Genomic DNA, 22633 nt, shown 5'->3' with positions numbered 1-22633 from the left:
ATTTATGCATACATATATGAACGGACATATATGAAATATCTATTATGGATAACTTAACCTGCAGCTGCTACTTCAGGGAGAAAATATTTACTTCGGTGTGATGAAACTTGAACTAGGAGTCATGCAGTTTAATAAAAACGTGTGGTTTGGATTCCTCATTCTTCCCATATGTTTCTAATCTGCTGAGGGGGGGTTGTTCTGACATCTGCTGAGAACATACAATTTACCCCAGAAAAAGCTGAAAAACGCTCACTTTGCAAATATAAAGACTGACCTAACAATAAGAAAATAAAATTTGAGAGTAATATCCTCTTTATTGGGGCAGAGAGAGGTTGGGACTGTCAGGGCTTTTCTTCTTTTCTTTTTCACCATTAAAAACCTGAGCTCTGCTATTATTTTTCCCTTCTTTGTGAAATAGCTACAGACACATCTCATATTATTTTTGCCTGTGTTACCACGGTGCTTGGCCAGGCTTTAGAGAAGGAGTGAGTATAAAGCAGCCTTTTGTAACACCACTCTCCCCGTCCCTCCTTCCTTCCAGGCTGGGGCTGCACAGTTTGAGGAAGCTGTTTGATAGCAATGCGCTTTCCGTGTCCCTAACTGCTTGTTTCACGCCCAAAAATCCTAGCAAATAGATGGCAGTTTGTTTAAAAGACATAAAATGCACAAAAATAGCAAAAGGAGCAGAGTATCTGGGCGCGGTGGCTGTTGATTTAAGGATATCTTTCTTTTTTTTTTTTGTCTTTGTTTTTTTGGTGTTCTAGCAGCCTTTGTATTTGCTTTATTTTTTTCAAGTCAGCTTGGCTGCCTTTTCCTTTCCTGCAGTCCCTACTGCTTGGCGGCTGCTTCGCCCTGCCCACGCCACCCCATCCCAGCGGTTCTGAGATGGACCTGGGTTAGCAGGAGGGCAGGGAGCTTGAAAAGGGAGAGAAAAACCAAAGCCTGCAGATATTCCCTCTCTGAGGACTTCAGCACACGATGGTGATGCTACCACGCTCGCAGCAGCTGCTGTAGGGCCGCCTGCATGGGGCGTGAGAAGAGCCAGCATCCGAGGAGCCGTTTCTCAGCGCGGCTTCCTCTGGGTGGGTCCGGCTCCCTGGTGCAATTAGCCCTAAGAGTTATTAAAAGTCCTCGTCAGCTTTGTGGTGCAGCCGCTGTCTGGCAGCTCGCGGCACCAGACATGAGTCAAGGGAAAGCTGGACGTGTCCCTGCTACGTGCGTGGGGCTGCTGCTGCCTCCCGACCCGGGATGCTCTTACGGGAGCCTCTCAGCTGCCATGGTCATCTTTATTTTTTTTAACCTCTAGCTTATTTTTTTTTTATCTGGAGAAAAACCCACTGCTGCCAGCAGCCATGCCTCTGGGGCAGCCTGGCTCTCTGGGTTTGGACGGGGTTTCTCTGCCTCAGAACCAAAACCAGTGAGCACTGCGGTGCTGCAGGAGCCTTGCAGTGAACGCTTTGTGGGTTTGGTGCTGTCTGTGCTGCTGCTGGTGCCCCCTGCTCTCCAAGCTGCCTGTTTTTTGGGGTGGAGAGGAAAACAATCCTGATGTCCCTTAAATTCCTGGATCTTAGTTGAGCGGTAGGTTGCTAATCTGCCTTCTCTGGGATTTTCCACCCATTTGGTGGATTTTTGGGTAAAAACTCTTCTACAAGGTCTGGGCATTGGCTTTTAGCTGGGGAAGGCACGTCGCACTCTGGAAGCAATGCTCATTTTTGGCTTATAGGGCAAGCCACGGGGTAACAGCACGTGCGATGCGCACGTAGTGCTCCATCTGACCACCACAGCCCCTTCACAGGCAGCTGGGCTCAAGGTTGAGTAAGGTTACGTACAATTGCTGCTTTTTGGGACCTTTAAGCTGGTGATTAGACATCCCTTCTGAAAGGATGAGGGTTTCAATTAGGCGCCGTGCCGGGGGATGAATTGGTGCTGGCGTGGGAAGACCAGAGCTCGACTTGGGCTCTTGCCTGTTTTTAAATGGCTCTTTGAGCATCGCCAGGCTTTATCCTTCTCATCCCATTCTCTTTGGGGTGTTGACTGTCCCTACAGGGGATGCTCTATGGGTGGGACGTGAGAGCTATGGAGTTGGGTGGGCGAGGGGAGGGTGACTGGAAGGCTACTGGTAGAGGGATGGGACGGGAAAGGGAAAGGCTCTGGGCTGCCGGAGTTTGGGGAGGATTCCACGGATGTCTCAGGAAGAAATTGGGGATGATTAATGGCCATGACAAACTCAGCCATTTGGAAAGGCAAGAAAATCTTTCGCCCATTACGAGTAGGAAACTCTCCGAAATAGCGGACGGCTCTGTCCGTTGCCTGTAGAGCACTGTTGTGTAAATAATCCATAGTGCTGATTAATGCTGTGTATGTTGTCTTTGGGAATTAGCTCCGCGCTGTCACTTAAGCAAAAATGGACTTTGGCACAAGCTCGGGCTCTGCGTTTGCTTCGGTGACTGCTGCGGGTGCTCGGCGCTGAGCCTGGGGCTGCAGGCGCTGGCTGAGGAGTGCTTACATTAGCTCGGGACGTTATTTACATTGCCTGGCTATTGGAGCTGAGGTCGGGGGGAAAAGAATAGTAGCCACTCAAAAATTAAGCTTCCTGTAGTGTCTCCCCCTCTGTTAATGACTTGGGTCCTTGACTGGTATTTGGGTTTTGGCAGAGTGACGGTTTATTTGGGGGAGCTTTCCAGAATTAGGAAAGCCATCTGGCTTTTGAGCTCTTGGAGAATCGCTTGTCCTTGTCTTCTGCTAAGGAGCTGTTGCTAAGCTGCTTGTGATTTGTATTGCTGTGTTAGGCTGAGATCTGTCATAACCAACGCCGTGTCGCGCTGTGGCCTGTGCAAGCACACAAGAAATCACAGAATCGTTATGGTTGGAAAAGCCCTCCAAGATCATCTGGTCCAACCATCACCCTACTGCCACTGTCACCCACTAAACCGTGTCCATGATGCATCCTCTTGCTATGAAAAAAAACATTTCTAAGAACCGACCTGGAGAGGGCTGACTCGAGCGTGCAGTGGTGTTCCCCTGCCCACCCTTTTGATGAGAGCAGCGAGTCCCTGCATCCCCCTGCGATGGGAAATCGGGCTCCTCCTGGAACTACAAAATATGAAAAATTGAAATTCCTAAGCAGGTTAACTACCTTAGAGCTAAAGGGCTTATTTTCTTGTTGCTGTGGTCAGGGAGGGAGGCACGCAGGCTGTTAATAATTTCTGTAGCTCTTGTTTGTAGATCGTTTGTTTTCAGAATTTAACGTGGGGAACGCTAGCAGCTTCTCTTTGAGGTGGGGATGCAGAACTGGGCTGGACGTGGTGAGGGCTGGGTGTCCTGGGGTACCTCCTTTCCAATGCAGAGCTGCAGTGAGAAAGAAGAACTATCATCAGCCCTTGAGAAAGGTTTTTACTTGAAGCTGTACTTGGTTTTGGTGAAACTTCTATCCCTTTTCTGCAAAATTGAACTTGTTTTTTTACTAAAAAGGACTCAGAAGAGGCTCTTATCTGAGTGCCAAAAGCCAGGAGGGAGCCATTCTTGTGGTGACTCGAGCCCAGGAGGGGAAATAGCAGAGGTCTCGCAGCAAAACCGTCTGTCCATTCCTGCAGCCCCCTTTGTGCAGGACGGGGAAGGAAACATCCGGGTTGTCTGCATCCAAACCACCAAGTATTCGCAGCTGACTCATGGCTGTGTGCGAACCGAGCCCTTCCCTTTTTTAATTTTATTTATTTTTTACTGAGCCAGATCTCCAACTGCTTGCTTCCAATTTTGTAAACTTTAACAATCCAATTTTGTAGCGCAACATCTTTGGGGGCCTGGAGGATGCCCTTCGGGTGCCAGTCACTCAGGCTCGCCCAGCGAGAGCAGGTCAGGATGCAGGAACAGGGGGGAAGAGGCTTTGCTTGACCCCATTGCTGCTGTTTGGGTTCTCCTCTGCAGCAGCTGTGTTTAAAGGACAAATCCTTGGGTGATACCAATACCACGGAGGATGCACTGACACCGAGCAGTCATCTTGTGTCCAACTGGGTGTCCTGCTGTACCAGCAAGGGGCATGGTGAATTTTGGGTCATTTATTGTTTCTCTTTGTCACCAACCTCTCTACCATCACTTCTCCTCTGCACACATGGAGCCCTGCACAGGGCAGCCGTGGTGTCCTTAGCAGGAAACCTCTGTCCACGGACAAGTGCTAATGACAGCTTTTATCAAGTGGAACATCTGAGGCTGGCAGGCCATCTCCGAGACAGGGATTAGGTTTTTTAGAAACTTGCTGCTGGGATCTCAAAGCTTTCACTTCACCGTAGGGCCCCGCTGATCTTCGGCCACTCTTAAGCCATCTGATGGGGTTTGCATTTATGAAAGCGGCGAGTTTGTTGTAGCAAAACTCAGTAACATCCCAATTGCTTCTGATAATTAAGATTTTTTCAAGATACACATCCTGGGTTTGTGGCTTTCCAGTTTAGAAGTGGGAATTTTAAAAGGCTCATCAAGTAGCCGTTATTCTTCTATAGTGCAGTGTCCCTAAGACTTCTGTGGTAGTGCACTAAAAAAACAGCCCGGTTAATTATCAGTGCGTTGCAGTGGGAGCCCTGAAGAATCCCAGTATTTATGGAGCTGCTGCCAATGCCAGATGAAGTCACTCCGATTATCCTCGCCAGCTGTTTGTTTTGTTGAACCACAGCAATTTCTCCAAGTTACTGAAGTTGATGTCATTGGAAGTGATGTGACATTTTTGCACACATATAGAATAAGTGTTAAAAAATGCTCCAGAAGAGCTTTTCCAGTCGTGTCTGGGAGCTGGCTGGGGAGTTGAGTTAAACTGGCTTGATGGAACTTAATCCATAAAGCAAATGAGTCATCAGGCATAAATGGCTTTACCATAAATGTCAAACAAATTCATACTGGCCGTGACAGTTAGCACTTACATCTGTTTGGTGGAGCAAAAAAAAAAGCCTCACAATTCACCATCGTTTTCATAAATGCGCTGTTCTGCCTCTTCCCAGGAAGTTCTAGGAATAAAGGTCAACGTTTGATTTATTTGCCTTTTTTTTAAAAGTAGCTCTTCTAGCGGATGAAATATGGGTTATCTTCAGACAAAAGAAGAGATTTTTATAGGAGTAATAAATGGTCAAGTGATGCAGGTCTTGGATTACAGCGTGCCTGGACGGGCTTTTTTGGGCATCTGTGTCCAGAGGTGCCCCAGGTGTGCTGGGGGGGGCTGGAGTTTGCAAGGCTCACGATTTTTTACAAAGCAATGCCAATGCATTACTGACTTGCTCCCCAGCTGAGATACCTCTTTGTTTGAAACCTAAATAAGCTGGCAGGTAAAATCTTGGAGCCAGGCGGTGTCACGGGAAGCCCTCTCCTCTGCAAAGGCTTCATGGAAAATATGTGGCTGCTGCGGGGTGGCGTGAAGGGGGGGGTGACTTAACGGTATCTTCGGTATCGCGGCTCTCACTGAGAAAAAAAGATGCTGAAATAGGAAGGAGAGGGGCCAGGGTGCTTTGTGAGACCGTAACAGTCAGACAAATAGACCTGTAGTGGAGCGGGGCTGGCCGTGCCTCTTTTGGCCAGCAGTGGGGCTGGAGGCAGCTATCTCTCGGCGAAATTTATTAGCAGCAACACACTTGAAAGGACACAAAAGGCTCGCGAACCTCCCAGCACGGCTTGCTCCATTTAAAGTCGGCTTTTTAAATCAAAGAAATGGGGCTCTTGACAGCGGAGCTTTGTGCATCTTTTGTGCAGCTCAGATAGCGGGGCTTTTTATTACAGGCTAAATTAGCCCGTTTTATTGTTTTGCACTGAGGGATGAGGTCAGTTGATGGGGAATTTTGCTAACAAGGTTTCACTCCTGTCTGCTTTTTACGAGTGTTAACAGGGATGCCCACCAGCGCTGTGCACTTGCTGTTAATGAAACCAAGAGGAAGAATCTGGCAGCCCCCGAGCTCTCCTCCTGCCCTACCGTTGAGCTGCTCGACCCATGGCAGGGCACTGAGCTCGGATGCTTCCTGGGGCTCATTCTTCCAAATTCTGGTGCCCTGGTTTTCCTTCTGGTTTTGCATGCTGGAACAAGAGAAGGATGGGCTTTGCTCTGCGGGGCGATGGGGTTTGAAAAGGAAGTGGGAGAATAGGAATCGTGTTGGGTGATGCTCATGGAGCGTGGTGAGCTCTGAAGGAGCTGTCTGATGCAGCTCACGCCTTCTCCTGGCACCCTTTCCAAGCCAGATTTATTCAGATACACACTGACTTCAAGTTCTCAACCCAGAGCTAGCAGAGGGAGCTTTGTTATTCGTCCCCTGCTTACTGGGCCAATGCCATCCCTCGGTGTGTTTCTTTGGGTGAGTTTGGGGTGTCTGCTGTGGCTGCAAAGCCTGACCCTGGAGGTGCTGGGACTTGCAGCGATGTCCTGTGTACTCAGAGGAGCTGCCAGAGGATGTGCTTCTCCTGTTCTGCTGCTGGGAAGCAGGGCAGGATTGGGCCAGGATTTCTTCCCATGCATAGCTCAGGAGTTGCCGTCAGCTGAGACTAAAAGTGAACTCAGCTGTAGCAAATTCTCTCCTGCTTAATCTTTTGTGCTGTGTTTATCCAACGTGCCTTTCCTTGCTTTATCTGTTCCTCGTGAATACACCAGTTTAGTTCTGGTCACTTATAGGATACAGGCTATCAGCTCTCCTTGAGGTGTAAATCCAGGCTTATCAGGAAGAAAAAGCTTTCAGGCTTCCTTCCTTGCCTCTCAGAGACAAGCACTGAGTCTGCTTCTGCGACTGTTTTATTTCAGCTTATTCCAACAGCAGCAGATACTCCACACATGCAAATGGGGGAGCTTTGCCTAATGGAGAAGGACATAAATGGCTTAACTTGGTCCTGTGCGAGGGCAGGGATGGTTGGGGTCCTGCACTCAGAAATAGCAGTTGCAAGGACATTCACATCATGAGCTTCAAGCAAATTGTCTTGCCCAGGTTGGGCATGCTCTGGAGGTACACCCGAAGGGGCAGGCTGCTCTGAGCTGCGTGGGGAGGCTGGGATGATGTTCTGTGGGGTGAGAAACCCCAATCCCTCAGCAGGTCACCCTGCAGGCGGTGGCCAGGGCTGGCTGGAAATGGGAGATGGTCCTTGAGACAAAAACGTATTTTCCATTTTCCTGGTCCTGCATCCCCCTTTTTTTGTGGTCACGCTGTGAAAAAAAAGCCAAAGCAACAATGACAACACTGAACTCCATGGAATTACTTAAAAAAAAATTATATATATATATATATATATGTATGTATTTAATGGTAATTGAAGACCACTTTGCAGACATCTCTGTTAATTTTCTAAAGGTTATTCGGAGGAAGCAATGGCTAACAAGCTTAAACCACGGCTGAATTTTAGGATAACTCGCATAGCATTTGAGGGGTGTGCAGATACTACAGGGAGGTGTAGTATCCAGAGATGAAGGCTGTGAACTCTTGCAAACCTGCTTTCCTTGCAGATCACTGCCAGAAATGCAAACAGCACAGTTTTGGTGAGGTCTGAAGGTGGTGTTCGGGTGGCACTGTGCCACTGGGGGGCTGTCCCCCACCATGGACCCGCTGGTTCCTGCACCTGGAGCAAGCCCAGCTCGTATGCGTGAGGGCAGCCCTGGCCTCGTGCTTCAAAAACATCCTTTGGTTTTCCACAGGGCTCTGAGACGTTCTGGCCAGGCTCTAGTCTGAGCTTCTGGTTCCTATTACGTGCCCGAGTTGTCCTCTCAGTTCTGCTGTCATGCTCCTTTTTTATCCTCAGCGATATTTTTCTATTATTAAACCAGGCTTTTCCCCCTAATTAAAGCATCAGCTCTAAAAATCCAAGTAGTAAGGTCTTGTCTTATGTAACCGTCTACTGAATAAGCTGTGTTTTTGGTGTTATGGATAAACAGTGCCGTGGTTTTTTCGGAAATTTAAGAGCAATTTCTGCTCTGACCTTTGGCTGTGCAGGGTTTGCTGTGCAGGCCTGGTGTCTGGGGAGCTTGCAGTGCGCCTGGCTTTCAAGCAGCCTCTGCAAACTCCCTCTATTTTTATTTTATTTTTGTTTCTGATTATCAGGTGTACTTCTAATCTCTCTGCATCTGCCACTGCTGCAGGTGGAAAATTGAGGTGAGGCAGGAGCTGGTGAGGAGCTGATCTCTTTTATGAGACAAGGTGATGGGGTGGGAAAAACAGGAGTGTTGAGGCTAACGAGCAGCTGGGGAAGCAGCCCAGCACTGGGGCTTGTGCTTTTTGTTTCTCTGTGGTGTTTCATCCTCTCACCTGCAGGCTCTGTGCACACCCTGATGCTGTGTTTTCTTCCTCACAGGGTGACATCCAGCAGCTCCTGATCGTGGCGGACCCCCGAGCAGCCCACGATTACTGCGAGCACTACAGCCCCGACTGCGACACTGCCATCCCCGACTCGCCCCAGTCCCAGGACCCCAACCAGGACGAATACGTGAGTGGAGGGGCACGAAGCCTGGGGAGACCCCTGGGGAAGATGGGATGGGGATGCTTTGGGGGCAGCGGCATCAAGCTCCATGCCATGCTCAGCTCCTTCATCCCATTTGCCCTACAGCTCCAGCACAAGGCAGCGGCCCAGACAGAGCTTTGTTTTTAAGATCCACCACTCCTGGCCTCTGCCTGCTTGGCTCTTGCCCCCAGGAGTTTCCCTTCCTTTCTGCACTCCTCCCGTTTCCAGCAATGAATAGTTGCTTTGAGCTCAAAGCTCGCAGCAGAGAGAGCCTGAGCTGACTCCGAAGCACCGACCTTCCCAGGCAGGTCGAATCCTGTCCAAAACATGCACCTGTTCCTAAATTCCAATTTTTACTGTTAAACTTGAAAAGAGATTAAGCACTTTTTTTATTAGTACTTTCTTGAAACAGGTGGCAAGGGCAGGAGAAGTGATTTTTTATTTTTTTTTGCCTGTGCATTTGCCATTTGAATTTCATTTTGGCAGAAATGTTCCCAGCTGATCTGTAATGATTTCTCCTGTACATGCTGCTGTGCTAGCTAGTTTTTTTTCTACAGTCAGATTTATTTCTTCATGGAAAGAAATGGAAAAAACAACAACAAAACAAACAAACAAAAACACTGATAGCATGCCTCTTTATTTCTGCTGCTCAGTTGGAAATGCCTGGACGTGGCTGATTTCCAGACGACCATCACCTGAATTTTACACATTTAGGAGAGGTCTTGAGCCCAGCTCACAGCAATTAAAGTGTCTGGCACCCTCAGCTGCTTCTCAGTACCTTGGCTGCTGCTTCTGCCTGATCTGTAGGTGCTCGTGTGCACGCTCTCTTTCAGCTGGTCTCGGAGCTGCAGGCTCCTGCCACATCCCCACTGAGCTGCGATGCCATCGTCCTGCTCCAGCTTGGGTTTAGGTTAAAAATCTGCTCTGGGGAGCAGCGCAGGGCTTGCAGCAGCGTGAGGCAGAGCACGGCAGCGACGTGCTGTAACTGTGCCACCAGTGCTGCTGGAGAAACAAAAAAGCAAAACAAAATAGACTCTATGGTCAAAATATATGGTAGTAGGAAAAAAATAAAGCTCTGCTTTTGGAGCCAGCGATGCAGCAAGAGCTGGCTTGTCGTAAGGCCCTGTGTAAGAATAACTCCTCCATGTGCCGGCGTCTGCTGCCAGCAAGAGCGATGGACTGGCAAAGAGATTTGCCATGCCTGGCTGTAACCAAACGTTTGGTTTGTATTTCATTTTGAAGAATGACTGACGCCTTGTGGAAAACCCTGAAAATATCTTGGTTTTGAAGCCCTTCCGCCTGCGGGTCACGGCCGATAGGAAATCACACGCGCACCGTTAGTGCAATCAGAGGAGTGAAAATTGCTGCCCTGCTTCTCAAAGTGTGCATTCATCTTCTTCTGTGTGTCTGGGATGTGACCCGAGTGAGCTCAGCAATTGGACATATAATAAAAAATCACTTTTTTGTTTGATTATGCTATCATGGGTGACTATGATTATGCTATCAAGGTGGCTTCGATTCTCTCTGCTAAGGTGGAAGATGCCCCACAGCTGAGAGATTGTTGGGAAGCTGAAATGACAGCAATTATCAAAGCAATCAGCCCAAAGGCAGGCTCTTGGTGAAGGTGTTGTAGAAGTTGATGAACAATAGGAAGGGAAAAATGGTGCTGCACTGGTCTGCACCACGGCATGGCCTGCTGATGTGAAATAAAACCTAGAAAGGGCTGCCAGGAGTGCGTGGGGTGCCACCAGCTTATTTCCTGCTTCGTGGTTTCTCTTTGCAGTACACTGATGGGGAGGGAGAAGGTGACACCTACTACTACGAGTACCCCTACTACGAAGACGTCGATGAAGCTGTAAAGCCTGAGGCACCCACCACCAAACCTGCCCCCCCCGAAGTGGCTGCTGGAGAGCGACCTGAGACCAAGCAGGTACTGACACGGGGTCCTGGCAATGGGGTGGTTGGTAAAAACAGCACCGGTATCAAGAGATGAGCTGGGGGGTGGAGGATGGTGCAGAACACCCCTTCTATTTCTCTGGTTCTGGCATTTTAGCTGTGTTTCTCCCACAGGACTATCCTGCCCCCACACCATCACCTGACACAGGGAACCCCACGGGGCGGACGAAAGGGGACGCTGCGGTGGATGACCCCCTCGTGGACGAGTACAACTACGAGACCATCAACGAGGAGTACTTCACGCCTCTCCCCTATGAAGACGTCAACTACAACGAAGAAGTAGACCCCCAGGGTGGACTCACCGAGAACGCCGTGGAAGCTGAGCTCCCCACAAGCACCGTCGTCACCTACAACGAGACCGATGTAAGTTTAATGAATGCTCTTTCCCTTCGCTTTGTTTTTTATTACTTCTGATATTTCATAGCCCTAAGCAAAGGAGATGTGATAATCCATATGGTAAATCTGTAGGTGGCTTGGCCTCTTGGAAGAGGACATTTTAAAAGAGATACTCTTACTTGAGATATTCCAGGGTGTGGAAAACAGATATTTAGGATTTGATTGGGGACAATTATCCTGGAAGAATCTGCTCTGGATTTTAAACTCTTACAGTTGTCCATAGATTGACCTCTATTTTGAATACAGATCTACTAAAAATGGGATCAGTCTGGATCCTAGAGCTGATATTCTCTGGAGTAACTGCATGTTTAGTTATTTAATATGCTTCAACTGAAATATGTCATGCTTGAGACTGTTGTACCCTGAAGTCTTGCCCAGTTTTTGTTTTTATGTAGGAGTTTGGGTAGTCCAACGTTGGTCTCATCCTTAGATGATCCAGGAGCATCAGCAAGGGGAGTTAATAGTGGGATGATGTTTTGGGGTGGATTTGTTAGGACCTGGCAGAGTTTTGTGATTCCTCCTTGAGTGGAGAGGAATGGGACTGCAGCACTCAAGGCTTCCTGTGAGATGCTGAAAGGTGGCAAAAGAGGCCAAAACAACTGGAGCTGGACCCAAAAACTTGAATTCAGAGGCATTGGGGGGAAAATGTCTGTAAGAGCCAAGCAGCTGGAGCACGGCAGGAGGTGAGGGCCAGTGGGGCGATGGGATCAAGCCCAGCAGCTGGGGATGGAGCTGCCACGGAGGAGGCAGCTGGGTGGCCCAAAGCAATACGCAGAAACAGAAAACATCTCCAGCACGTCTGAGGGAAGTGAGCACCAACCTGAGGGAACCAAAGGATGGGAAACATTTTTTTTAGTTTCCTGACAAACAGCCAGAAATCTCTGGCTAAGATTGAACTTTCTAATAAAGAAGAATTGAAGATTGGATAGAGTGACCTTAAAAAAAAAATTGAGAGAGGAAATAAGAGGCTCAAGGGCCACGTTAGCACCTTTTCCTTTAGGAAAAGGAAATAAAAGAGGAGGATAGGTCAGGGAAACCCACTGCAAAGCTTTCTTTTGTGAAAGCTGAGCCTGCTCTCAGCACAGCAGCTTGCAGGTGAGGGTGTGCAAGATGTCTTGTCCCCAGATCTTGTCCCCAGAAACTCCAGAAGAGGTGGCATGTGAAAGGGGAAGGCTTCAGGACTGCTCCAGGGTGGGAGCCTACTCCAGTTTACCCAGTTGCTCCACCGAATCGCTCAGTGATGAGCAGAGAAAGGGACGCAACTTGCCCAGCTGAGGGAGATTTCCATGCACCAAGGCAAAGGCTAATGCAGCGTGACATGGCGCAGGCTCCCCAAAAGTGGCAGCCTGAGGTGCAGGGATCCCAGCAGAGGATGTGAGTTTCAGGTTCACACCTCGATGTGGAAGGTCAGGGCCCCACCTGCAGCTGTGAACTCTCGAGGGAACAGAAACAGAACCCTTTAACCCAGTGGCCAAGCAAGCTGCCCACGAGCAGTGTGGAAGGGGGGATGTCTGGCACCGGAGTTCACCTGCAAGAGATTTGGGAAGCGAGCAATTCCTCCATCTGAATTTATAAGACGACTCAGTCTTACACGAGTGGACCTTTCAGGGGGTGATGTGTGAGGTTTTGGAGGCAGGTGCAGTCTATTAATTCTCCTGGGCTTGAGCTTCATTATGGCTAATAACGCCGTGATAAATGCCAGTGAGCAGTTCTGAGATTGAGTAGGCAATACTCCTGTGAACAAAAGGAGCAGGGGACAGATATATTTTGTTCATTGCCCGCAATTCATCAAGCAGTTTACTTTGCTTGTCTAGATGCATATACCAAGGGCTTCCTATCTACATCACCTTCTTAAAAGGGAAGGCTAAAAGGTGATTTACAAGAAGCTGTTATCAGCAAAGAATCGCAGTATTGTGCACAGTGATTTTTTGACCTCTTGTTTTCTTTTTTTGGGCTGTGTTCTGATTGTTAAAGGAGATTATTTTTATTTTTTCCCAAAAAATCTGCGAAATCTCAGCACAGAGAACTTTCCTTCTGCTCTGCACAGTTATTCAGAATATTACCTCTTTCCATGCAAATTGATTTGGGGATATCAGAGTATCAAAACAGACTTTTTTGATGTTAATGTCAGGAAATGCAATTTGAAAAAAAGCTTGCTGTATTATCTCTAAGAGCTTTATAGAAAGATAAACAGGTTTTGAGGTTTCAAAGTGCAAACCCAGATAAAAGATTTTTAACAGGATAAGAGGTGTGATAGCACTAGATCCATTTGCATGGTACAAAGGAAAAATAATGCTCATTTTTCCAAGTTTTCTAAGCAAGAGTCACTATCAGGTTGTTAAAAAAAAAAAAAAGTCCATAAACATAAGGTGTAAATTTTTGCTATGTCAAAAAATTGATCTAGAAGCAACTCAAGTCTATCAGTGATGCTATCAAAAACCATTTTCAAAAGTGTTCAGAGGCTGTTTAGGAAATGTGTCAAAATTTTATAAAAGGACCTGCAGCCAGCTTTTGGCCTTGCCCAGACTTTGGATTGAGAACCGTAACCGAAGTTTTCGTGTTAAATGTTGGCAAAGAAATTTGCTTTTAAAGTTTTCTACTCTATACCATGAACGGATAATTCACTAATGTTAGAATCAGGCAAAATCAGTTTCCAAATGGCTCTGAGAAGTTGGCAATGATACAGAAAAAAGATGGGGAGAGGGACAGGGTGTTGAGAGAGCATTATTTTCTAGCAGGGCCAGAACTATGAAATTCTGTGGTGTCCTTTTGGATTTTACCTCTGTTCGCAGTTTTTCAATGCTCTGATCCAAGAAAATATGAGACAGGATGATTTGTCATGATTTTTTCCCTGCTAATTAAATGATAAAGTGGGCAGGGCTAGGAAGTGATACGAAAGAGCCGAAATCTCTGTATGTTTGCCTTAGCACCAGGCTTATTCTTTAAACCCTCTTACATTTAGGTACAGATGCTCATGCTTATGGATTCTGAGCAGTTTGGGCACAGAAACAAGGTCTGGAAGCGGTGGTGGCATTTAAGTAGTTCTGAATTCATAGCAGTGAGGAGATGATTTCTCTGGGAAGCACTGGAAATAATTAAATTTCTGGACCATTTTGATTATTACCTGGATGGGGAAGAAACAAAATGATTATCAGCACATGTTCTTCTTTATGGTGCTCTTCAAACTGAAGGGTGCCAGAGACAGTTGCCCGCAAAGCTACAGAAAGGGCAAGGAGATGGACATAAGCAAGGAAATTCTGCTATTTATTTAATATCCTTGTTTATAGACCATAGTATCTGTTGCTGTGAAGATTCAGACAGGATTTAGGGATTAATGAATCAAATTTGTAAAAATTTCTGCTACCGCTCTTTGGAAAAGCACAACTGTCTTGGATCCCAGACAAAACAAACAGGAGGTTTTTGTATAAGCAAGCTTGGATTTTTCCACATTTCCTCCTGTAATTAGATTCTCATAATGACACGTTGCGTTTTTGACATGACTTTTTAGAATGAGACTGGATGTGATTTATTTATTTTTTTTGTGTGCTTAATAATCCAGCAACTCCAACGTTCAGGCTGAGAGAGATGAGCAGGGCCTGGAGTTGGAAACTTTGCTTCCATGTTTCTTCAAGCCTCTGGAGCTTGTAGGGTTGTCCTGGCAGGAGCTCTTGCTCCGTGCTGCTTTGCTGCCCAGGCTGTTACACCCAGGGTTATGTCTGGGATTGATGGAGAAATCCCAGGGAAGGCCAGGGTACACATCGATGTGAACATCCTGCCATCAGAGAAGAGTCTTGCAGATCACTGGAGACCTTAAAACTCCAGATTTCAACTTTCCTGCTTTTTATTTGCAACTATTATTATAAAACTGTTTCACTTCCCCAAACCTACTGTCTACCCTGAGGTTTTCAGCATGTGCATCCTATAGAAGTTTGCATCCTGACGTGTTCCTCCTCTTGCTTTCAGAACCCTCAAGAAGGAGACGACCTGGATAAAGATTTCACCGAGGAAACAATAAAAGAATATGATGGGAATTACTACAACTACTACGACAGAACCGTGTCTCCTGACATTGGGCCGGGGATGCCTGCGAACCAGGACACCATCTACGAAGGGGTGAGTGCTTCTTCCATTGGACGTAAACGTAGTTCAAAACGTTTTTATTTAATGTTATTGAACGTTCCCACAGTGATATCACAGAGATGAGCACTGCAAAAGGCAGTGGTCCTATCCCATTTGGGTTCATCCACCTTGATGGACGTGCTTGCTGCACGGGAGATGGCTCCATGTCCTGGTTAGGTGGAGGTGCCCCATTTCTGCCCTACAAAAACCTGCAGTCCTCTGGTGGCAGAAACATCCCCAGATCCTGCGTGGGGCCGTGTTGGTAGTGTGAGCAATGTTCTCAACTCTTTACCCTTCTTTTTCTGTCCCGTGCTGCAGATTGGGGGTCCACGGGGTGAGAAAGGACAGAAGGGGGAGCCTGCAATTATTGAGCCGGTAAGGACGATCTCTGTTCTTTTTTCTTTTTATCTCCCAAGGAAAAAGGCATAAAGGGTGTGCTCTGTGTGATTTGGTGCTCTGTATTGTGCCGTGTAGCTGGGAGGAAATCTTCCCATGAAATAATTACTTGGTTCATTTTAATATAAAATCCTGTAATCTTTTTTCTTTCTTTTTTTTTTTTTTTTTTTTTAATTTCACAAAGCAGCCTAAATTAGGAAGGAAGTGCAAAATTTCCCATGACATCTCTCATTCGCCGTAACAACCCAGGCCGTGTAAAATGGAAGTGCCTGGCAGAGGCTGTCCCCAGCTCTGTGGGATTTTGAGGACCTCCGCAGCTGGTGGCCAGGTCCCATCCTGACCTGAACCTACAGCTCGGGGCCGCCTTTAATGGTGCAGCTAATGGGGTCGGCTCTGTGGAAATAAAAGGGTTCCCACTGCACACGGGGTGGGAGCTGAGCAGAGAGGCTTGCACTTCCAGAGGAGCCCTGTGCTGTCCCAGGAGGGAAACTCAACTCTTTTCTTCGTTACGATTCTGCCCTGGCCCACTCCCGAGGTGTTTTTTTCTTTCTGAAGAACAATAAAAACTGCCTGTGCCCTTTGCAGTCTGCAGAAAATGTGGGTTTCCAAGCGAGCATCCCTCTGTAGGTGTGCACAGGGCTGGAGGCTCGGCAGTCCCCAGCCCTGCTTGTGCTGGGACAGCCACTTTTGGCTCAGTTTGGGCAGTTAATGTGTGTCTGCCTCTCGCTGGGCACCACGGTGCCCCTGGACAGCAACCGGGGGCTTTGCATCCCTGCAGTCACCCCATCAGCAGCGTCCCTGAAGGGCCAAGCACAGGCTCGCTGCACACCAGCAGCTCAATTAACCTAATTTCCCTTGGCAAAGGGCCCGTGCAGTGCCCAGCGTGGCAGCAGCACTTCCCATCGCCCCCAGCCCCTCATTTTCCTTTGCATTTTTCCTCCCTTTCCCTCTCGAGGAGACTTTGCTGGTGCCGGTGGGGCCATGGAGGAGCCGGGGGGGCAGCAGCAGGGCTCTGCAAGCCTCCCCACATGCTTGATAAAAGCATCTCTGAGCCTTCCTTCCTCCGTTTCCCTTCTGGGTCCCACTCTCGGGCTGCAAACAAAGGGCAGGGAGCGAGCGATGCGCTGAACCGCGGCGCGGGGAGGGTGGGGGGCGAGCAGAAAGACGTGGGGAAAGGCAGCCCCAGCAGCCTGCCCTTGGCCAGAACCAATCTGAAACGTTACAGAGCGAGCAAAATAGTTAAGTTTAATCATCCAGAAAGAATTTGGCCGCCTTTGCTATTTCAAAACACTGGAGCCACGTATAGCTTTTTGCCAGAAAGTAAACAAGACCAAATGCTGCCTCGCTCCTCTCTGCTCGGTTCCTCCTCGGCGGAGAGAGAAATTCACATTCGCCGTGCTCTTTATCTCCGTTTTGATCGGGGCTGCAGCAGAACAGGGGAAATAAAAACCAAGCAGGGAAGGCGGGTTCTGCTGAATTTTCTCAGCTTTTCATTCACGCCGCCCGGCCCTCAATCCTTGCTCGGTGCTGACGCTCGCTGGAGGCAGCAGGGCAGCACAGGAGTGGGGTGAGGATGGTCCTGCTTAGGGGCACGGGGATGTTGGGACCCCCCTCGTGTCCCAGCTATGGGGTGTCCTGCCCTGCCTGGCTGCTCCCAGAGCCTCCTCGTGTTTCTGCCCCTCGTGTTGCTGAGCCCGTTGTGTAAACAGCTGAGATCCCTTGCCGAGGAGACTCTCCAGATGTCCCTAAAGCTAGGGCTCAACGTAAACCGACAGATAAATACGGGGAGATGCCAAGGATGTTTGCGTTGTGAATTGGCTCCTTAGCCCAGACCCCGCCGTGCCGGGGAGCATCCTGCAGCCAGCCATGGAAAGCCCTGGTGCTGTGCGTGCTCAGGCCGTGGTGATGCTGGCACCCAGCAGCTCCAAAAAAAAGCCCTGGGGGGGGGACAGAGGTGGGCTGTGGCTCTCAGCACCAGGCTGGAGACATTTACTAGCCTGGTGAAGGGAAGGGTTGGCATCGGTTTGTGTTTTGGAGCCTGCCACACCAAAATGTGCCATCGTTGGTCTCGGTGTCACCAGGGATGGGTCTGAGGGTGCCCCTGTGGGCTTGCTGGGAGCTCTGGGGTTTTCTGAGCAACATCCTCGTTGGGGACTGAAAAGGAGCTGGTGCTTAGCAGATGTCATTCCTGTGGGGAGAGCCTTCTTTATCGGCTTAGCTTGCCACATCTTGCTAGCCCACAGCAGCAAATAGCTCACTTAGTGAGGGTTGGGGCAGTGCTGTGTAAGGTTTCCCCCTAATTTACACCCAAAAGAGAGCTGTGGCTCCGTGGCGGTCAGTGACACTGCTCTCAGAATGGGGATGGAGCAAAGGCCAGGAGCTGTTCTCTTTACCCGCAAAGAACAACACAGGTGCTAGTAGAACATCTCCCAAATGCACCCAAATCTGCGGAAAGCGGATTTAAATGACATGGTAATGGAGAGTACGGGTGTGGGGAGGGACAGAAAATAACGCTGGCCCTGCATTAATGGTGCCGAAACAGCACTAATGGAAGCAAGGCTGGCTCCTGCCAGCATGTTTGGTCTAATTTTTGCTCCTCTGGGGTTAGGCACTGTGGCTTTGGGGGCAGGCCTGGGTTTTCTTCTCCCCATTTCAGACCCGTTCAGCTCAGCCCTGTCTGCTCCCGTGGCTGCCGTGGGCTCAGCCGATGCTTTTAGCACCAGAGCCCAGCCAAGGGTTGCCCAAGACCAAGCGCTTGCTTCCCCCAGGCTTCTTCCAGGCAAGCCCGTGGGGATCTGCAGGCTTTCCTAGGCTGTTTGCATCCCCTGGGAGCGATTTCCCCAGTTCCACAGAGGAGCTGGCAAGGGCTGAAAGCGCTTTGGCTCAAGTGAGGTGCCCACTGGGTGCGTGGTCACTGGTCCCGAGATAAAAAGGCAGCGCTGGCTGTGGGGCTCTGCCCAGCACGGCATCCTGATGCCTGCTGGAAAACGTTTGCCTGGCTTATTGGGAGGTTTTTTTCCCTGCCTCTTACATACCAATGAGGGGAAAATGAAAAAAAACCCACCTCTCAATTCTACTGAGTGCATGATAGATCTGATTTAAAGTTATGACAAAATATTTAGATTAAAAGGAATGAAATAACATTATTCTACCATTTTGCCCACACAGTGATTTCCTAGGTACACAGAGTAAATCACGGTGTGCAGCCTGCTAGAAAAGTAATTTCAAAAAAAAAAAAAAAAAGAAAAAAGCACCTTGCAGTTTGATTATTAACTTTTTTTTAAAGCTGCTTGGGCTCAGAGACAGCTTCTTCCTGACAACGAGCCCTTCTCCCCCTGCAGCACAGCCGAGGTTTGTGTGCGCCCTGGGTTTGCCTGTCCTTGAGCTCAGGGAAAAGGTTTTTTTTATGGAAGATGCCCCTGTGCTGTGGTGAGGCTTGGTGCTGGGGGAAAGGGCTGTTCTGCCAAACCCTGCACGGTCCAGAAAAATGGCATTTGGCTTTTCAATGCGCAGGGGGTGTCACTGGGGGAGAATGGGAACTGCTCAGCTTCTGGGATGCCCCAACCCAGAAGCAAGACATGAAATACTTAAGGACAGACAAAGCACTGGGTTTCCAGCCCTGATGTTGAGGTGACTTGGAGGATGTGCTCTGCTAATCACTGTTTTTTTTTCCTCCTTCTTATTTAGGGAATGCTTGTGGAGGGCCCCCCAGGTCCTGAAGGCCCGGCAGTAAGTGGCATTTTGTTTACGCCTCACTGGAGGGTGCATGGTGCTGGATGTGTGCGTTGCAGGGAGCTGAGCAGAGGGCTCAGCGCCCATCTGTGCCTGGGATGTGTTGCTTCCATGTGCCATGCATGTGTGCAGAGCGCTTTGGAGTCTGTTTTCTGGAGCAAAAATAAACAGAAAGCTCTAATTCTTTTCCTGTGCTTTCTATGAACGTTACAAATAATGCACATTTTCATTCAGTGGCTTATTTTTATTATTTTTTTCTCTCCTAGGGTCTTCCAGGACCTCCAGGACCAACTGGACCCGTGGGCCAAATGGGAGACCCTGGGGAGAGAGTGAGTACCCCTGTTTTTCTCCTCTTAGAAGCCTTTTGTCATTTTTTGTCTTCAAAGCGGGACTGTGGTGCCTTATTGGAACCCTAAATTCTGCTGGTTGCACGAGGCGTTTGATGGTGTTCCCTCTCTGAGTCCTTGGTCTTAACACCTCAGAGCTGGGTGAAGAGGATGTCAGCCCTAAAAGATGCTTGTGCCAGGGTAAAGGGCAGACCTTTGCACCCAGGGACAAGTGGCTGGGGACTAACCACGGTAGTGAGCAGCACTAAGCACTTTTCTCCAGGCTAAAACCAAGACTAAAGCTGACAAACCCTCTCCTCTCTGCCTGCACCCTTTGGCATGTTATTAGTCATTAGGGCACGGGAGCTGGGCACTGGGAGAACGGGGTGAGCCAGCACACAAAACAGCCATGAGCACAGAAAAACGGAGCTCATTGTGATTCTGAATCCTCATTTCAGCTGGTGGTGCGGGTCCTGCAGCAGAGGGGTTGGTTTTGGCTGCATCCAGCACAGCCCCTGGTGTCGCACCACCATCCCGCTGTGTTTTTCACCCCTATTTTAAGGGCTGCTGAACTCAAACCTCAGCTCAGCAAGAGGTGTGCAAGCATTAGGCATGCAGGAAAAGCTTGGCTTGTCCTCTCTGAACAAAACGAGCTGTAATGGGGCCAGGCAGTTGCACCAAGGCAAGTGTCCAGGGCCACGTCAGGCTCGAGGGCTGCTGCTGGGAGCAATTTTAGCGGGCGCTAGAAGTCCACCTAAAAATAAAAGCGGCCCTAAGGACAGGGCACTTTGTGGCCTGAGGCACACAGTCTAAGTGACCAAAAGGGCAGAAAGCATGCCTACAGATGGCTCTTTGAAGGCAGGCTGGCTGGAGGTCTATTTTTCCAGCCTTTCTCTGGGAAAGCGGGGGCGGGAGGAGAGCAGCAGTGATGCTGATGGCAGGAGATGTGCCTGGATGCACCGCGTCCCGCAGCTGTCAGTGCTGTCACCCGGTGAATGCAGAATGCCTCGGCGATGGAGGGAGTGCTTATCAGCAAACACTCCTCAATCTGATGGCCAGGGCCTCAGCAGCTTTTCCTGGCAGATAACGTAGCAGGGTCTGACACACCACGGCGTCCTCAGCTGTTTTAGCAGCTGCTTTCTGAGTGGGGAATTGTCCTATCTGTCCCTGGGCTGCATCAGGGATAGGATAGAGAGACCCAGACCCTCTGCATCTGCAGGGTTTCCTGCTCTGCTGGCTGAGTTTCTTGGATTTTGTCTGTACAGGATGGGAGAAGCTGCTCAGGCTCAAATGGGAAGGTCCATGCCGACAAGGGTGTTGTGCTGTTCTGATGCACATCTTAGCACAGCTAATTGCTGCGACTCCTGTTAAGGATTCATGTTGTAGCATTGCTGTTTGTCTTTTTTCCACTTTATTTTCTATTTCAGTTGCATAACCTAAGACCCAGAATGAACACGAGGGAGGATTTGTTCCGTTGCAGAGAATCAGAACGAGATTTCTGTGCTACAAAGGAGCTCAGTGTAGCTTTGTTTGTAATGCTTAAGCGATGCTGGAGGTTTGCATGGCTGCCTCTGCAGTAACTATCAGGTCTGCATCACATCCCCTGGGCTTTATTCCTCCTTACCCTTGCAGGCAGGCAGCACCAGTGGCAGCCCCTCAGGAAAGGGCTGAGCACATTTCCACCCTAGGATGGGATGAAGCACAATGTGAAAACTCCAGCTAGAACAGCTAAATGTTCTTCCCTAAATCCTCTGTAGCCAGGCTTTCTGCATTAAGTAGGGGCTGAGCTGGTTTTCACCAGTCTCTCCTACCCTCAGCTTTTAAAAGCTGTCGTCCCTTGGAGGAAAGGCTTGGGGTCACTCTGGAACAACACTCCTGGGTCTCTTTTATGCCCCACGTCCCCCTGAGCTGTTGTCCTCCCCAGCACTGCCCTTGTACCCTTCTTCTCCCACCCCTCGAGGTGGTTCTCCAGCCCACCCATTCACCAGGAAAAAAAAAGCAAGAGATGGGGAACTGCATTTTGGTGCTCACTGAAAGCAACACCCCGTTGTTGTGGGATGTCCCCTGTGGCCTGGCTGCCATGCTTGGGGCACAGCAGGACCAGCTGCACTGCCACCTTTCCTGCCTGCTGGAGGATGAGGCAACCAGCTGGCTCCAAACCTTCCTTGCTCACCTCCCAGCCTGAGGACGTGCGTGTTGCAAAATGCAAGTGTTGGGAGAAATAAAACCATTGCTGGCCTGCACTGGAAGGTGTCTGGTGTGGTTTTCAGGTGTACTTGAGGAGATTGCTTAGGTGTTGGGGTCGTGTGGCAGTCAACCTGGCTCGGGCCCCATATTTTTAATTAAGGCTCTTGGTTGCCTTGCTGGTCCCAGGGGCCTTGGCTGGAGCTCGCTGGCTGCCGTGCTGCCACAACCCCCCGGAGCCCTTCTGTAAAGACCCTCGCTTCATTTACACTCCTGGTGTATTTATTGTTGTTTTTTTTTGATGGAACAGTAGTAACATTTCTTGTGGTTGTGACATGATTGAGAACGAGAGGCCCTGCCTGAGCTCCATCGATCGGTGTCTGCGAGCTCAGAAAGTCAATACGCAGCCACGAGCCCGCGGCTGGGTGCCAGGGCCACCGCTCCAAGGCTTGCTTAACCCTCAAGCCACCACAGATCTGGGTCTTCCTGCACTGCCCTGGCAAGGCTTTGCATCCTTCAGTGTTGGAGTTTGTAGGGGACCATCCACAGTTCATTCGGGCAAGGTCCCAGCAATGTTTGTGCAGCACAAATCTTGCAGCAGCCTAGGATTAGTCAACACAGCCCTTGGTAGTCTTCATTTGCCCTCACGTTCAGCCTCCATGGGTCCTACATGTTGTCCAGCTTGCTCTTCTACTCCCCTTGATGCTCTTCCCCTGCTCCTAACAATTATTTGTGTGCCAGGATGGGTGCTGACCCTGATGAGGAGGGAGGTAGCGCTTCTGCTGCTTGTCCATGCAGATGTTTGCTGGCCGGGCTCCTCCTGAACGGCCGTGCAAAGCCAACCAGCAGCAGACACACTGTCCCTGATGTTGTCATTACACACCCTGAAATTAAAGGCTTCATTTGCATTCTAGCCCAGACAGCACATCCTGCTTTTACAGAGTGTCCAGAACAGAATGTAATCCAACATATTGTGCATGGAGAAGTGATGAACTTGCAGAGCCAGGAACTGAAACTGTATTAAAACACTCTTTTCAATTAGAGCAGCTCCTCTTTAATTTGTTTATTATTAACCCTGCGCA

General features: G+C 49.1%; 1 protein-coding gene across 2 annotated transcripts in view; it reads left to right on the top strand.

The window, feature by feature from the left end:
• The window catches only part of COL5A1 (collagen type V alpha 1 chain), a 147733-nt gene that overhangs the window by 57450 nt on the left and 67650 nt on the right, over positions 1-22633 (top strand). For both annotated transcript variants that reach the window (XM_082775611.1, XM_082775610.1), the window contains exons 5-11: positions 8296-8427; positions 10226-10372; positions 10513-10761; positions 14758-14907; positions 15232-15288; positions 18997-19038; positions 19308-19370. In XM_082775611.1, the coding sequence (XP_082631737.1) occupies positions 8296-8427; positions 10226-10372; positions 10513-10761; positions 14758-14907; positions 15232-15288; positions 18997-19038; positions 19308-19370 (840 nt within the window). The remainder of the gene's footprint in view (positions 1-8295; positions 8428-10225; positions 10373-10512; positions 10762-14757; positions 14908-15231; positions 15289-18996; positions 19039-19307; positions 19371-22633) is intronic.

Source organism: Aythya marila (genome assembly GCF_965140915.1).
Source record: "Aythya marila genome assembly, chromosome: 19".
In the NCBI taxonomy this organism is placed as follows: Eukaryota; Metazoa; Chordata; class Aves; order Anseriformes; family Anatidae; genus Aythya; species Aythya marila.
The sequence above is the reverse complement of the archived record's forward strand: the minus strand, read 5'-3'. Positions and strand labels throughout refer to the sequence as shown.